This window comes from Papaver somniferum, chromosome 4, assembly GCF_003573695.1.
Source record: "Papaver somniferum cultivar HN1 chromosome 4, ASM357369v1, whole genome shotgun sequence".
In the NCBI taxonomy this organism is placed as follows: domain Eukaryota; kingdom Viridiplantae; phylum Streptophyta; class Magnoliopsida; order Ranunculales; family Papaveraceae; genus Papaver; species Papaver somniferum.
Window position 1 is genome coordinate 100,064,133 of NC_039361.1, and position 17,558 is coordinate 100,081,690.

At 35.5% G+C, this 17,558-nt stretch overlaps 1 protein-coding gene and 2 long non-coding RNA genes across 6 annotated transcripts; 2 read left to right on the forward strand and 1 right to left on the reverse strand.

The window, feature by feature from the left end:
* Positions 1–1,347: 1,347 nt before the first annotated feature.
* On the reverse strand, positions 1,348–3,594 carry LOC113274103. The gene is made up of 3 exons (XR_003322790.1): positions 3,444–3,594; positions 2,965–3,007; positions 1,348–1,617 (listed from the first exon to the last, which is right to left on the reverse strand). It is a non-coding gene; the product is annotated as an uncharacterized LOC113274103 (long non-coding RNA).
* A 3,668-nt stretch (positions 3,595–7,262) lies between these two features.
* LOC113274104 lies at positions 7,263–8,038 on the forward strand. Its single transcript, XR_003322791.1, has 3 exons — positions 7,263–7,304; positions 7,391–7,510; positions 7,969–8,038. It is a non-coding gene; the product is annotated as an uncharacterized LOC113274104 (long non-coding RNA).
* An 855-nt stretch (positions 8,039–8,893) lies between these two features.
* LOC113276188 (putative glucose-6-phosphate 1-epimerase) lies at positions 8,894–12,307 on the forward strand. Of its 4 annotated transcripts, none has more exons than XM_026525761.1 (10): positions 8,894–9,271; positions 9,351–9,497; positions 9,876–9,950; positions 10,054–10,110; positions 10,194–10,351; positions 10,449–10,580; positions 10,766–10,868; positions 11,249–11,348; positions 11,457–11,670; positions 12,271–12,307. In XM_026525761.1, exons 2-10 carry the CDS (start codon positions 9,417–9,419, stop codon positions 12,290–12,292), a joined length of 942 nt encoding a protein of 313 aa, XP_026381546.1. In that variant the 5' UTR covers positions 8,894–9,271; positions 9,351–9,416; the 3' UTR covers positions 12,293–12,307. The 4 variants fall into 4 exon arrangements, 3 of the variants coding, with proteins under 3 accessions (XP_026381546.1, XP_026381544.1, XP_026381545.1); XM_026525759.1 differs by lacking the exon at positions 12,271–12,307 and adding an exon at positions 11,837–11,975; XM_026525760.1 differs by lacking the exon at positions 12,271–12,307 and adding an exon at positions 11,837–11,975 and having other exon boundaries at positions 8,894–9,221.
* Positions 12,308–17,558: the final 5,251 nt, after the last annotated feature.

The window sequence follows — 17,558 nt, forward strand, 5'->3', positions numbered from 1 at the left end:
TAGTTGGGCTTGATAATGGAAAAGTGGATTGATTGTAATTTGTTATTTTCATATAATTATAAGGGTTCGAAATGGATAAAGGGTTTGCGGCACCAGGGTACCATATAACATACCTTGTAATGAAGAAAATGATTTATTTGGTTAGTTGACGTGAAGTTTTCTGTTACAGCTACCGCTGAGAAGATTCAGAAGAAAAAGAAAAAGGTGGAGAAGAAGAAAGAGGAAGAGAAGAAGACTAGTAGTAAGAAAGTGTGGTTCCTTCGTATGAAGTTACGGCTGGAGATAGTGGTGGTACAGGAATTCAGATGTCGTTGCGTTGTTGCTGTTGGTGGATCGAAGTGGAAAGGTAGAAATTAAGGTTATAGAGTGCGATTGGATTGTATAGATTAGAACTATCTGTATTTCAATGAACGGTCTGCATTGGTATTCGGTTCGGTTTTACATCAAACTAAAACCGAAACCAATATCCGCAGTTTTAAGCTTTCTAAACCAAACCAAAGTAATGGCTCGATTTGGTTCCATCCTCATGCACGGAATTAGCAAGAAAATGGACATGAAATTTGGAAATAAGGACCACAGTTGCCACTACTAACGCCACTTTTCCAACCAAAAATAGTTGATTGATTGATCAATATATTCTTCTTTTAAATTAAAAGAAAATAAAACATAAAGTAAAAGAAAAGGGAGCCAAGGCCGCAACTTTTTTATTGATGAAAAATATTAAAAAGTCGACACAAGTTAACATCAATAAAAATTTGCTTAAAAATCAATTCCACCACTTATCTAATAGAAAATAGAATTTCACCTTATTTTAGAACCCACAATTAGGGGACACCACCATAAATTAGGGATACTTTATAATAAAAAAAAACATTACGAAGTAACTTAAAAATCCTCTCATCCATTTTTTTATAATGATTAAATTACCCTTGGTAATTCTGCGGAAATACCACTAACGCACTGGATTATTCCTCATCAGTTTGGCTCACATTAGTCGGTAAATTCAGATTAGGTTCCTAACGTATTTATGAAGGTATCAAAATAAGAGCATCTGGAATCCAGTGACGTACTCAGCTTTCGCAGAGAATAATTCTAGTGCTAATAGTACATATGGCAGTTCTTAATTGGAAATCCTCGAGAAACTGTAGGTTTCAATTAGGGCTGGCAACGGATAAATATTCGGCGGATATTGGCAGTTACGATAAGGTTAATGTTAAGAATTATCGGATATTCGATAACACCTTGCGGATATCAAAAAATCCAATTCGATAAGGTTAAGGTTAAGCTATCGGATATTAACGGATAAAAATCCGATAATATACGATAACTAGGAGAAAAACTAAAATCTTGAAAAAAACAGCCTTTGGCTTTTTAAGTTCAAAATGTTCAGTGAAAAGTACAAACCCACACAAACACAGTCTAGTGAATGCAAAAGAAAGTACACTACAGGCTACAACAAAGCCAAAAAAGAAAAAAAACAATGTCTAACAGAGTTACAGTCACAGAGGCTAACAATGTCAACACGCTAGTGAGTAGTGAAACTTAGTGTGATCTTGCTTGGCTGCCTGGCATGTTGTATCATTGCATCAACTTCACTTCAGTCCACGATTTCCGTATCTGCATTCACAAATCACAAAGAATCACTTGATAAGAACCACTATAAGCAACAGTGCAACACACATACCCACATGCTAACCAAGCAAAAGATAATGGGATCTCAACATTAGCAAATTTGAGCTGAATAACTTTTTCGCAGTCATTCACATTACAAGATTCAAGATCACTTCCACTATAGCTTTTTCGCAGTAACTATAAAATACTGTACAAATTTTCATGATAACTTGGACTTGACATAAGCCATTGTCCTTACTCAATCTAAATCATCTCAACTAGTCTGAGCAAGTCTTTATGTTCTATGATGCTGTTGGTACTAGGTGATTCACATTACAAGATTCAAGAGCACTTCCACTATAGCTTTTGCGCAGTAACTACAAAATACTTGCATATACCAAAATGATGCGACATATCTATGCAGGCAACAAATAGAAAGAGAGACATTATCAAAAAAAAGAAAGAATATGTGCTGGAAAGTCTAGCAGAGAACAAGTGTTCGAATTTGAGGAAATAGTAGATGCAGGGAAATGACAAAGTCACAGATTGGCATAAACTCAGCTGGATACCAAACAAAATATCTGAAGATGAATAAAAGGCGAACAAACAATTCTACATATGCTTGATAAATATTCTGTTTCTTTGTTGATTAGTGAGACGACAGGGAGAATCAGCTACAGGCTGCACACAGCTCAACTCTCTAACAAAAAGGATATCATAAAGCCTGAATTTTCGTTAGTCAGATAGCACTACATATGGTCAGTAGGTACGAGCATACTAATTACATGGAACAAATCTTGGATAGATACTGCAAACCATGGATATTAGATCACTAACCATACAACGCAACCATATGCTTAAGTGAAGAATGCACAACTGTTCAGTTAAGCACGTACTGTGAGTCTATGATCTGTCTACTTAAATCATGTATTATCAGAATTAATGGTTGATTAATACCATACGAAATGGTTGATTAATCGAGCTATTAACACAGTTGGTGTCTCACTGACATCTCTCAAAGTCAAATAACCTAATCTGAGGCGCATCACTCACTCTGTGGGCAAATTTAAGATGAATGGGTCCCAACATTTTCACAACCAAACGATCTGTGAGTCTATGATCTGTCTACTTCAATCATGCGTCATTTAATTACAAGTGCAATCTAAAGTCTAAAGTCTGAAAGTTCAGAACAAATGTACATTCACAGCTCTACTAAAAATTTATAAACAGATCAACTACTGGGACACTAACAGTTAGTGAAGAATCAACCCAAAATCACCAGTGTCACAGAAAATATAATGCTCTTAGAATTCTTACAACACACGACAAAAACAACAAATCAAAGAACATTACCTGGATGAGCAGATTCGGTTGCTTTCCCTAGTGGTGATTCTTTCTGTTAAGGGGACAAACATAACTACATAAGTGAGTATACAATCTTGCAAAACATATTGTCTAGTAGAAAGAATACTATCGAAAATCCAAATAATCCACAAGGAGATGCAGGACGACTAAAATCAACAATGCACTGATTGTTAATTGGCTGGCTAATATTTCACATATACTCAACCAAAATAAAATTGAAGAAAACCCTTACTATTCAACTCAAAAAATAGAAAAGTCCGAAAAATCGAAACCCTAATTTTCTCAGGAAAAAAATTGATTCTCAAAATTAAACATAGAATTATAGAAACATTCATGACTTACTTAGGCTTTCGATTAGATTAGAATCATTAGAAGAACATCAAAATCATACATCAAAATATGCAATCGATTTGGGGAAAAAAGAAATCTAACTTTGAGACATTAGAATCATTAGATTCATGACTTACTTAGTTACTTCTCTGAGAGTCTCTGGTAATCACTCAGTTCGTCTCTCCCAATCTTCTCAAACTTCTCGATCTGATTCTCTTATGTGTTAGATGTAGAATGAAAAAAAAGGAAGATAATACAGTAGTCAGTAGAGAAAGTGGAGATTAGAGAATAGAGAGTATAGGTTCTCACTTCTCCGAGTCGATAGATAATATTTAAGGGTAGGGAATTACAAGTACACCCCTAGACTATCGGATTTCAGATATTAACCTAACGGAAAGATCTCAATCCAATTCCGATTCCGATAAGAGGTATTATCTGATAGCTTATCAGATTCCGATATCCGATATGTCGGATTAAATCCTATAGAACGTCGGATTTTCGGAAACGGATCTCGAATTTCGGCTATCCATTGCCAGCCCTAGTTTCAATGATCACCAAAAATATCTGGTATTCAAATTATTCAGTATAACTAAGGGACATTTTGCTTAATGATCAACAAATATGATTAGCACGGTGATAACAACTCTACCTAATTAATTCTCCCTAATTAATCTTCTCTCTTTACTTTTATGCATTATTTACCTAAAAAAAATTCCGAGCTCTCAGTAGATCGTGAAAAGTACATATAGACGCCCTTTAATATAGTTCGACACAAATGGATGCAGCGGTTGTCTTCCATTCCCACTAACCTTGGTAGGGCTGCACAAAACCGAACCATAACCGAAAACCGAAACCGGAACCGAAAATTATTAACCGAACCGAACCATAACCATATTCCTATGGTTCATTAATGGTTGTCAGTTTCAGATAACCGACAGTATCGGTTTCGGTTTATGTTTTGAAATAAAACCGAACCAATAACCAATTGGTTAACCAATTAATAGTGACCATAGGATTAAATGATTTTAGGCCGTGGATGGGGATATTTAACCCTAATAACTTACATGAGTTACATCATTCGACTCGACTGAGTCTTCTCTTCTTTCGTAGGTATTATCATTTATCAGAAAGCTCTTCCACAGTTCCACTTCCAAATCAACCGACTGTGCAGCTGTGCTTATGATTTGTAAAGGAAATTGGTTCAGGAAGCTCTTTCTCGTGATTCTTCTGGTGCTGTTCAATCCAACTTCTCTTTGATTACTCCTACTTCTGGTGTCTTCCAGGTTTGATTTCTTTTTGAAACTTTGTAGATCTGGGTTTTGTTTCAGATTCCTTTAAAATTTTTTTACTAGAAATGGAGATTTGGGGGTTTTGAATCTGCTATTGAAATTACTGATTAAGTTTTTTTTTTAATTTTTTGTTTTGTTTGATTTTTGTACCTTTATTCTTGATTTACAGGGATCTCTGCAAGTAGTTTGGTTGTGATTGTTGTCATGTTCATGTTTATGTGATTGTTGTCATGTTTATGATTTTAATTATGATATTAGGGTTTGTAAAATTGAAAAAAATTGGGGATTTCAAATTAAGGTCATTTAGGTTGATTTACACAGTGGGCTTTGCTTAAACGTATGGTTTAAATTAAATGTATGGTTTATCACATTGCAGACTTGCCTTTTAACAATGCGAGGAGGATCCAGTTCAACACATACTGCCTTTGTTTCTTCTAATAAGCGTCCACCTCGACCTCCACCTAATGCAAGTTCAGATGGAGGTGCAAATTCAGCTGGAGGTGCAAGTGCTGCTAAAGATGCTAGTGTTGCTGGGATGCTAGTGCAGATTGGAGAGAAGAGCAGAGGAGGAGAGGCTGTAGCTGTCATAAAAGTGACGAAACACATAGCAATAAGCGTAAAACCCTTAAGATGCACTGAAGATGACACAGAAGAGTCAAGTGACAGAACCAAAGGGAAAGAAACGTTCTGATGTGTGGAACCACTTTGATATGGACCCCAAGCCTTCGAAATGCAAATGTCGCCACTGTAAGACAAAGATTGCAGCTTAGGTACCAAGTATGGGACAGTGGTATGAATAATCATTTGAAGATATGTAAAAGAATCCCAAAGAGGAAAAGGACAACAAACTCTTGATTTTCAACCGTAGGCTAGGAGAAGAAGAAAAATTGGTTGCGGCAACTTTTAATCAAGATGCATGTACAAAGGCAGTGATTTTATTTTGGATTTAGATGCGCAGCCGTTTAGAGTGCTTTGAAGGAGAAGGGTTCAAGGAACTTTGTAGGGTACTGAATCCATTCAAGATCCCTTCTCGTATGACCATTTCGCGGGGTGTATTAAATTTGTACGAAGCTAAAAGGAAAATGAAGAATACTTCAAGGAAAACAATGTGAGAATTTGTCTCACCACACTGACCATGGACCTCAAATGCCCAAAATAAAAGCTACATGGTTGTAACTGCGCATTTTATTGATAAAGATTGGAAGTGCACAAACTGGTACTCACTTTTTCCAAATTTTAGGTCATTCAGGTGAGGTAATTGGGAAGATGTTAGAGGAATGTTTGTTAGATTGGGAACTTCCTGGGGTTTTTACATTACGCTTGACAATGTTAGTGCTAATGATTAGCTATTGATTATCTAAAGGAGGATGGTTATTTAAAGGAGCAAGTGATTAGTTCAAATGGTGTACTGAATCTAAGTTTATGCAAGTTAGATGTGCTGCTCATGTGCTTGCACTTGTTGTGAATGCTGGCTTGGGAGAGTATCACATGTCTATTAAGAGAGTAAGGGCAGTGGGTGAAGCATGTGATGAGTTCTCCTGCTAGGTTGAGTAAGTTATGGATTGTGCTAAACAAGAAAAAATAGATGCAGAAAAGGTTTAGTTTTTAGATGTGGACACAAGATGGAATTCCACTTACATGATGTTGGAAGCTGCTTGTAATATCAGAAAGCTTTTGAAAGGCTATAGCACGGGAAGATAAGGCTTTCAAAAGAAGTTTCGTTTCAACGAAAGATCCATCCCTCCTGTATTTTCTACTTCTACCGGTTCTAGTGATGATGTTGACAAAGCAAGAAGAAGGCCCTCCTCCGCCTCCTATACATGCTCCATATATGGAAGATTGGGTCAATGCAAGATCATTTGGAAAAATTTTAAAGTATTCTATGATTTGACTGTCAAGTTTTCTACTGTACTCGTGTTACTTCACATGAGTTCTTGTTTTACGTTAAGTGTCATTCATAGAACAATGAACACATGGGTAAAAAAGTTCAGATCCATTTCTCTCTGGTATTGGGCACTAAATGCTAGACAAAGTTTATAAGTATTGGGGAGAATATGAGGAAAATGAACACTCTCATGTTCATTGCTGTTTTGCTTGATCCACGTGAGAAAATGAAAGGTTTAAATTTTATTCTTGATACTTTAGATATCACGGGTCCGTCATTACGTAAACACTTATCGACTTATGTGAAAACTGATTTTCAAGAACTTTTCGAAGAGTACAAGTGTCTCTATGCAAATGATGAAAACATGTCTAGTGCCACAGGTGATTGTAATAATGTTACTCAATCTTCTGGGGTTACTGATGATGAAGATTCTGCGTATGCTAGTCTAATAGCAGAGAGAGCAAGAGAAGATGAGGAGGATGACAATGTTGAGGGGAAAACTGAGTTGGAGTTATATTTAGAGGAGAAACGTGAACCGAGAATTAGCCCTAGCGGTGTTCAGTTTGAAATTTTAGGTTGGTGGAGGACTAATAGTACAAGGTATCCTGTATTATCACACATGGCGAGAGATATACTAGCCATACCAGTCTCTTCTGTTGCCTCAGAATCTGCCTTTAGTACTGGAAGGCGAGTTATTGATTCATATCGAAGTTCACTGCTTCCTAAGACTATTGAGGCGTTGATTTGCACGCAAAGATGGTTACGGACACCGGTTGATCTTCATCCAAACACCTTAGGAACTGATGATGCTGAAGATGTTTCAGGTATTTTCTCTACTCACTTTTGTAAAATTCTGATTTGTTATTTTCTGTACTCACTGTTTGTCACTTATTGATGTAATTTCTTGCAGAATTTTTAGGTTCTCTTGCAACTTCTAAGTTCATCCGCATTGACATAGATGATGATGAAGAAGAAGAAGATTCAACTTTGTTATCGTGAAGTTGATTATAAATGATTTAACGGGTTAGCGGTAAGTTTCTCTAGTTTGTAGTTTTAGCAGTTGATATTTTTTTAGAATAAAACTTAGATTTGTTTAAGCATATGCATAGCCAAGTTGAAACAATGAACTGTCAATAAAGTGAGTACTCTCATTTACGCCAAAATAGCTTAAACTCATGCCATTTCCTTTGAAGGTAGATCATCTTAGTCAACTGTTATGAATGTTCAGGGCTTACTTTACTTGTAACTTCTTCAATATCAGTACAATTCCATTGTAGTTTCAATGGTTGAGGTGATAATGCAACATTCACATTAGAAATGCATATTCCAGTAAAAGGATCATCCTCAATTCCATCTAAACGAATGCTTATTGTTTAGTGCTTCTCTACCATAGCGGTTGCTAATCTTGATGTTCTTAGTTACATTATGTACCATTGCACTGATCATGATTGAGAAATTCATATTTAACTCGAGTTTGTGTACGTGGAGGTTACCATTACAACCTCCTGTGGAATACCCAATTTCTACACATGCAAAGTGTATTCACTGTAACAAACTAAAGATGTGTAGTCAGTTATGATTATGGTTTTTTGATGTTTTTTCGTTTTTGTTATTAAGGAGAAACTAGACTCTTTAAAATTTAATGTTTCTATCAATATGTATTGGAAGTTGGAACATTTGATGTATTTGAAACTTGAGTGACAGGTTCAGAAAAATTTGCCCGTCATTTTTGTGAGACTGATAGATATAAAAAATTTCTGTGGTTAACCAAAAACCGAATGGTTTTATACGAAACCGACTTGGAACCGAACCGAGAAAAACCGAACTACCCAAATGGTTTCATTGGTTTTCATAATTGGAAACCGAGTAGTTCGGTTTTGGTTTAATTTTTTCCAAAAACTGATGAAAACCGAACCATGTGCAGCCCTAAACCTTGGCTAATAAATTGAGTTTCGGTATTGCCTTCATTCAATAAACAAACCCGATTAAGACTTTCGGTATTGACTTCGTTCAATAAACAAAACCGATAGTAACAGTCGTTATTTCATTCATACTTATACCAATACTGACTGACTGTAGACCTAATTTTGATCTAATTTTTGATTTGAAACCCATAAAATTCAATCAAAAAATTACGAAAATGAATAAAATCACTCACTTAATTTTTGGAATCATCACTTAATTGACGAGGAAATGAAGAAGCTATGGAAGAAGAGAGTTGCAGTCGGTTTTGAGGGGATACCAAATTAAAAGATTTGGGTTTTTCTTTTTAGTTTTTATTAGGGAGAAGGGCAGTATTGACAATTCATCTCAAAAAAAAAAACTTAGCAAAAATCCAGTTCCATATAACCGTGATCAGTATCCCAAAATTTGTAAGAGCATCCTCCGATCGTGGGTTCATATTTTAGATATGTTATTGATTGTGATGGAAACATATGAATCATGTATAGAATATATGTCTACAAAATGACGAGGATTAGATTAACTTCAAAGGTCACCGTCACCTAAATAAACTTTATTAGGAATCGTATGCATCCCCCGAGTTACTCTAATCTTCGTCTCGCAAACATACCACAGAATCCTATGCATGAACAGCGTTAAATATCTTCGGAATCTCCGTTGACTTTAACGACAACTACTCTTCTTCTTGATATCTCTCTCTATATATTTAAACCTCTGCCTTTTCAAAATGTTCTTTCTCAAATTCTCGTTTGTTCTCTGTAAACCAAGCTTTCTGAGAGGTGCTTTTCTTTTCTATTTTTTCTATGTGCTTCAGACTTAATCAGATAAGGTATTAACTTTATAATTTTGTCTATTGTTTTAAGGATTTTCATTTTCTGATTTTGCTTTGAATTTTCTTTTATGTGTAGCTGGAGAGGGTGGAGAAATCAAAACCATTTATTAATAATTTCAGAGCCAAGTTTCGATCGAAACAAATGCCTATGAATATAATTCATGATGGTAATGGAGTTCCATCTAGGATTATACTGAGGGAGCCAAGTGGATCATCAGCTGAGGTTATTTTCTTCTTCTTCGTTTTTCTTTTCATCCTATCAATCCTGATTTTGAGTTTTAATTTTGGTTAATTAGAAGCTGAGATTGTCACTTGATATAACTTTACATAATCTTAACTGATAACCCTACTTATCCATGGACCGTGGGGTCCTGTGGAGGTTGCAGTCGCTTAAGAAACCCCCTAGACCCTAGTGGCCGATGGAATTCGAAGTAGTGGCCTTGTGTTTTTCCTTCTTTTTTTTTTCCTAGTGTTTTGTTACGGAATTTCTTGCATCATTACTGTCCTCCAATATCAGTTACTCAGATCATTTACTTGATATGGTTGAAGGTATCAATTGGTCTTACATATGCCTAATTGAATTTATAAATATCACCTTTAGGTTCATCTTTACGGTGGGCAAGTGACTTCCTGGAAGAATGGCCGCAAAGAGGAACTGCTTTTCATGAGTACCAAGGTTAAAGCAGTTTTGTAGTGAAATATCTTTGAGTTATCTCAATTTGATAACTGATTGTTAAGCTGATATGTACGGTTTAATATGGTGCCGATTATGTTTACAGAGCAACTGGAAGCCGCCTAAGGCAATTAGAGGTGGTATACCTGTTTGCTTTCCTCAGGTTATCTTACAAACAAAACCTTTACTTTCTTTAGATCTTGTCATGTTTGAGCATAAGTTTAATGTCTCTTCCATTTTTTGCAGTTTGGAAATCTAGGAACACTTGAGCAACATGGATTTGCTAGGAACAGATTTTGGGAATTAGATAGCTGTCCTGCTCCTCTACCACCTTCTAACAACCATTCGTCTGTCGATTTAATCTTGAGGTCCACAGAAGAAGATCTTAAGGCGTGGCCTCGCAGGTATGTTGAGTTCTTTGTGGAACGATAAATGGGGCAATAAGTGATTTCCAACTAACAAAAAATTCTGATTTTTCTATTTGATGGTTTTATTGTGCAGTTTTGAGTTGCGGGTTCGTGTTTCATTGAGTGCAGGCAAGCTGACTTTGATCCCTAGAGTCAGAAACACTGACAACAAGCCCTTTTCCTTCACATTCGCTCTGCGCAATTACTTATCTGTATCAGATGTCAGGTTTGTTTAAGGCTCACTATTGCTGCTTGCCAATTTATCCATATGGCGTGAAATTTCCAGAATGTATTCCCTACACCCACTTGAACAATGTTAGAGTGTTTTGAAGGATTTCATCACACTCATATTTTGAAAGAAGATATTTTCAGTGCAAGTCTTAATTAGAGGTTCAATGATGGTATTTGCAGTGAGGTGCGTGTTGAGGGATTGGAGACACTCGACTACTTCGATAATCTGATGCAGAGGGAAAGGTTCACTGAGCAGGCAGATGCCATAACTTTTGATGGCGAGGTACTACTTCACTAGCATCCCTTTTGTATCAGTTTTTATGCTGGACTCAGTTAGTTAAGTTGGGATGAAACCGTAGACATACTATGTTGGAAAACAATGGCTTCGAAAGTTTTTTTTTTCTGATTAGTATTTGCATCATGAAGCACTGTAACTTTTTTGATCGGTAAAGAATTTGATGCTGGCGAGTTTTGAACTCAAGTCATTGGTGTCATCACCCAGTGATTTTACCACTGTACTACAGTGACACCGGCCATGATCACCGAAAGTATGATCACATTCAGTTTAAGTGTTTAACCTTTATATTTTGACTACTCTGAGGCATTTCAAGTCTTTCTTATTACAATCCTTCTGAGTATTTATGAATAATTTACCATGAACAGGTTGATCGAGTGTATTTGAGCACGCCTACAAAGATTGCCATCATAGACCATGAGAAGAAAAGAACCTTTGTACTGAGAAAAGAAAGCCTGCCTGATGCAGGTTCATTTATTCTTCCCTCCACAACTTTAGCTTACAAATGTTCAGAACATGGGTCTGATCTGTTTTTCTCTCTACTTCTTTAACATAAATGTCCAATTTTATGTGCAGTTGTATGGAACCCATGGGACAAGAAAGCTAAGGCACTGGCAGATTTTGGGGATGACGATTACAAGTCTATGTTATGTGTAGATTCAGCTGCTGTTGAGAGTCCAATCGTATTGAAACCTTGTGAAGAGTGGAAGGGCCGGCAAGAAATTTCTACTGTATCATCCAGTTATTGCAGTGGCCAACTGGATCCTCGCAAGGTTCTTAATGGATTTAGGTAAATAATCACATTATAGATCATGCTAATTATGCAAAGTTTCCTGTAATATATATGAATTGGGTGCATGTGAACTTGTCCCTGTATCCCATCTTTATATTTTTTTTAGTGAATGGGATATGTATGTCTGATAATCTTTGATCACTTTATGTGCTCCTTTTTGCAGACTCCTAGTAAATCCTGCTACAAGTTTAAATTATCGATCAAAAATAAAATAAAAATAGATGGACTGAACAGCCTTTCCAGAAATTTTCCATATTCTGATAATCATGCAAAGTTTCCTGTAATATATATGAATTGGGTGCATGTGAACTTGTCCCTGTATCCCATCTTTATATTTTTTTTAGTGAATGGGATATGTATGTCTGATAATCTTTGATCACTTTATGTGCTTCTTTTTGCAGACTCCTAGTAAATCCTGCTACAAGTTTAAATTATCGATCAAAAATAAAATAAAAATAGATGGACTGAACAGCCTTTCCAGAAATTTTCCATATTCTACTGTACTGTAGTTTTACCATATTCACATAAATGTAGGACAAGCTATGCAACAACGGCACTGGGTCATATACTAATCCCATTTTCTTTCCAACTGTATAGAACTAGAAGTGGCAGAAAATAGGCGCCACATCAGTGGCCGTCTCGTCCTTTTCAACATTTTCTACTAATGAGAATGGAAAAGGTTGATTGGTGCAAGTGTAGCATCTACTAAGCATGTGCATTGAGGGCTCAAATGTATTCTTATAGCTGAAGCAATTACCAAAAAAGCATAAGAAACTGTTAATGAGGATCACAGAAGGAATATGGTGACGATGATGAGGCAGTAACACAGAAGACATTGCTTTATACAGACTTGAATGTCAAACACAAATACAAATTTCTGCATTCTCACTATTAACATTTGAGACAAGAGAACCTTGTTGAACGTTAAACAAGTGCACAACTAAAATAAAATATGTAAACAATCTAACCTCAAAAGTGATGTGCAATTGTGCAAAAACCTGAAAGCACATGATAATATGACATATACTCATGGCTTGTGCTGTTAAGGCTTTGTTATACTCATGGGTGCAGGTGTTGCTTTTTTTGGAATACGATTTTATCCTCCTCCTAGTCGAAGAATAACCGATTATTGGGATTATTTTTCAAAAATATTCCACACATAGATCGCTGAGAAAACCCATTTGAAAACCATCCACTCACAATTTTTCATAAGTTGGGGCCTAAAAGTGGCCCGTCCTGCAAATCCCAAATGGGCGGAGCCCATCCTTAACGTGAGACAACTGTTTTTGCATGGTTTTTTTCGCCGATGTGTGAAGAATCGTTTTTTTTTTCTTTTTTTTGTTGTGGTAATTGAATATATATCCCTAGTTTTGATGGGCTTTACAAATACCCTTATCACACAATAAATATATCCCTTTCTATCTACAAGCTCATCATGGGTCCATTAATAAGTTAAGGACTTCCAAATATACCCCAAGTATATATTTACATATCTAAATCAAAATTCAGTTATTAAACGGAAATAAAAACTGAAAGAGAGAGAGAGAGTTTGCGGCTGTAGAGAGCTGAGATCGTGATGCTTTTTCTTCACCTCCTTTTTCTTCTTCATCTTTATCAACAAAAGTCGTCAATGTTACCTCTGTTTTTCAATTATTAATCAACATAATTGGCTAGATCCGTTTTTCTGAAACAAATTGGTAATGTTGATGCTTCTTTGAAGATTCATAGAGTTGTTTTTGATTCATATACTTTATGTTCTACATTTGTTTTCAGTTTTTTTTGTGTTTTCTATTTTTATTGTTGCAGAAATCGTGATTTTTGTGGGGAGCTTGATTTCGTGATTATTCTGTTAGATTGATTGGTTGATCTTGATATAATTTGATCTCGAGATCGTGATTCATTAATTAAACAGGCATGTTTTAAATTTTTGATTTGTTATTTATGTTTTTATAGATCTGCTCATCAATCAAAAAACAGGTTTATGTTTTTCTTTTGATGAATATAGAACATATGATAATGGTGAATGTGGAAATTGACGAATCACTTATGATATGAATTATGTTTTGTTTGCGATGAAATTTAGACATTCTACTGATATGAATTAGGTTTTTGTTTGTGATGAAATGTAGACATTCTTTTGGATCAAATTTGATCGGTGATACAAAAAACTGGGATGATTTTTAGATTATTTGTGTCAACTGTTTTTGTTGATCCAAATTTTTGAACACAAAATGTTTTTATTTTGTGTTTTTATTTCTTTGTTATCTAGTAGATTCTAGGTAATTATTATGCATTCATTTTGTTTTTGATGATGTCGTCATTATTTTAGGTTTCTCAATTCTACATTGAATTTAGGTGCGAAGTAATTCTATATGTAGCTTAGGGTAGTTTAGGATGCTTTCTTTTTTGGTTTGCAGTGAAATTCATGCTTTAACTATCTCTTATTGGATCAACTGTGATTGTTTACATAGATTTATTAGATCAACTGTGATTGTTTACACAAACTTATTGGATCAACTGTGATTGTTGACTCAAAAAACTGTGATGATTTTCAGAACTTCTCTGTCAACTTTGGTTGTTGATCCAAATTTCTGAACACCATTATATGTTATGGTTGTTGCAGGCCAAAGATGGTTGCTGCAGAGTTCAAATTTTGCAATCAGACCGTCTCGCATCCTGTTTCGGGATCAACTACTGTCAGGGAGATGATAAGTCGGTGAAACAAAATTGGCCTTATTTGAAGACCTCATACTTTTTGGTTACACTGTAGATGGGATTTCAAATGTCATCAATCACGATTTGGATTTGAGGTTTTTCATTCACTAGTACAGCTCAGAAGGGATTGACTTGTTGAAGTTTAACATCCAGTTAAGGACCTGTGTTGATTCTATTTCTTCTTCTTTTACTTCTTCGTAATCATCAAGTTGTATTTCAAACGATGGGTAGTTGTTGTAGAAGATGTCATTGATGATGCGTGTTTGATCAAAAAGGTCCCGAAGAATTCTGATGCTTGGGTCAACGTCTTAATTGAAGTAGGGCAGTTGTTTGAAGGAGGTATTAAAGAAGTTCGTGATGTTGTTAAAAAGTATGAAATATGTAGTGGTTACAAACATAAATTAGTTAAGAGTGCCCTAGAACGATACATTATGGAGTGCAAGTTCAAGGATGAGCAAAATTGTCACTGGAGGTTTCATGCCTCTCTCCTTGCTAAATAAAATGGTGTATTTAAATGCAAGAGATATATTGCATAGCATTCATGTGATTCAGCTTGTTCAGATCCATCAAAAGTTAGAATGGGGAAATAGTTTGTGAAGAATATCTTGTCAGATGATTTACGAGCATCGAAGAAGAAGAAGACTGCTTCTGATGTTATAGATTTACTCCGAATGGAATATGGAGTTGACCTCATGTATAGTCAGGCATACCACGGTTTATAATTCACTGAGAAATTTCTTTGGGGTGATGACGTCAAGTCCTATTCAGACTTTGTTTGACATAAAGATGCCATTGAACAATATAATCCTGGAAGTGTCGTCAATATTGAGTATGATAGTGTGACACGACAGTTCAAAAGGTTTTTCGTTGCTTTTGAAGCTTCCATAACTGGTTTCAACAATTACTGTCATCCTATGTTATTTATTAACTGTACTTTTCTCATTGGGAAGTTCAAGGGTGGTCTTACGGTTGCTTGCGGCAAAACTGATAACCAAGGTAAGACTTTTAACCTTTTACTCTTTTTTTAATTGTATCCATGTATGTTTAAACTTTTTACTCATTTACTAGTTAGAATTCATTTTTTTTTTGAATTAGCATTCTTTTTGTTTTGGATTTTCAGTGTTTGGGTAACCAACCTGTTCCTGAATCTATATTTTGTTTTGAATCAACTTTCATTGTTGATCCAACTTCATGGGATCAACATCCATTGTTGAACCAACTTAAATGGATCAACTTTGTTTGTTGACACTAGTTACTGGTGCCAAATTTGGTTGTTTACATTATAATTATATTCCAGTTTTTGGTCACTTATTTTTGTTTTTTAACTTTTATAGAGATATATCCAGTTGCATTTGGAATTGTTCCTTGTGAGAATTGTGAGAGTTTGAAATGGTGCTGAAGGATATTATTCATGAAGATCGTCCACTGACCATCATATCAGATCTTGGAATCGGCCTTTTGAAGCATGTTCCTGAGATCTTCCCAAATGCTCACCATTCGTATGTTTGTACCATATGAAAGGAAATATTCCTGTTCCAAAGGGTAAGAGTAGAAAAACTACAGTCAAGTTATTCGAAGAGTGTTACATTGCAGGTATGCACTGAAAATATTCCGCTTCCAGAATGTTATACTGGAAGCGGTTTATCATGCTTAATAACTCTTTGTTAATGCAGTGTAACACTCTTCGAATAACTTGAATGTAGTTTGTCTAATCTTACCCTTTGGAACAGGAATATTTCCTTTCATATGGTACAAACAGTACAAATGGTGAGCATTTGGGAAGATCTCAGGGACATGCTTCAAAAGGCCGATTCCAAGATCTGATATGATGGTCAGTGGACGATCTTCACGAATAATATCCTTCAGCACCATTTCAAACTCTCACAATTATCACAAGGAAAAATTCCAAATGCAATCGGATAGATCTCTATAAAAATTAAAAAACAAAAATAAGTGACCAAAAACTGGAATAAAATTATAGTGTAAACAACCAAATTTGGCACCAGTAACTAGTGTCAACAAACAAAGTTGATCCATTTAAGTTGGATCAACAATGGATGTTGGTCCCATGAAGTTAGAACAATAATGGAGGTTGATTCCACCTCAACAAACTGGAATACAATTATAATCTAAACCAATAAATTTGGCACCAGTAACTAGTGTCAACAAACAAAGTTGATCCTTTTAAGTTGGATCAACAATGAACGTTGATCCCATGAAGTTGGAACAACAATGGAGGTTGATTCCACCTTAAAAAACTGGAATACAATTATAATCTAAACAACCAAATTTGGCACCAGTAATTAGTGTCAACAAACAAAGTTGATCCATTTAAGTTGGTTCAACAATGGATGTTGATCCCATGAAGTTGGATCAACAATGAAAGTTGATTCAAAACAAAATATAGATTCAGGAACAGGTTGGTTACCCAAACACTGAAAATCCAAAAATAAAGTATGCTAATTCAAAAAAAAAAATGGATTCTAACTAGTAAATGAGTAAAAAGTTTAAACATACATGGATACAATTAAAAAAAGAGTAAAAGGTTAAAAGTCATACCTTGGTTACCAGTTTTTCCGCAAACAACCGTAAGACCACCCTTTAACTTCCCATTGAGAAAAGTACAGTTAATAAATAACAAAGGACGACAGTAATTATTGAAACCAGTTATGGAAGCTTCAAAAGCAACGAAAAACCTTTTGAACTGTGGCGTCACACTATCATACTCAAAATGACGACACTTCTAGGATTATACTGTTCAATGGCATCTGTATACCAAACAAAGTCTTAATAGGATTTGACATCATCACCCCAAAGAAATTTCTTAGTGAATTATAAACTGTGGTATGCCTGACTATACATGAGGTCAACTCCATATTCCATTTGGAGTAAATCTATAACATCAGAAGCAGTCTTCTTCTTCTTCGATGCTCGTAAATCATCTGACAAGATATTCTTCACAAACGATTTCCTCATTCTAAGTTTTGATGGGCTGATTAGGTTGCCTGTCCTTCTGCGAGGACTGTCTTTTCCTTTATTTTATGTCTCGTTCGTGGCTCCGATGTTGTTCTTCTTATGCGTCTGTTCTGAACAACGTGTGAATAAAGTTTTGCTTTAAGTTAGGATATTATTCCCTTATTTTTTGTGTCACTTTTTCACCAACTGGGATG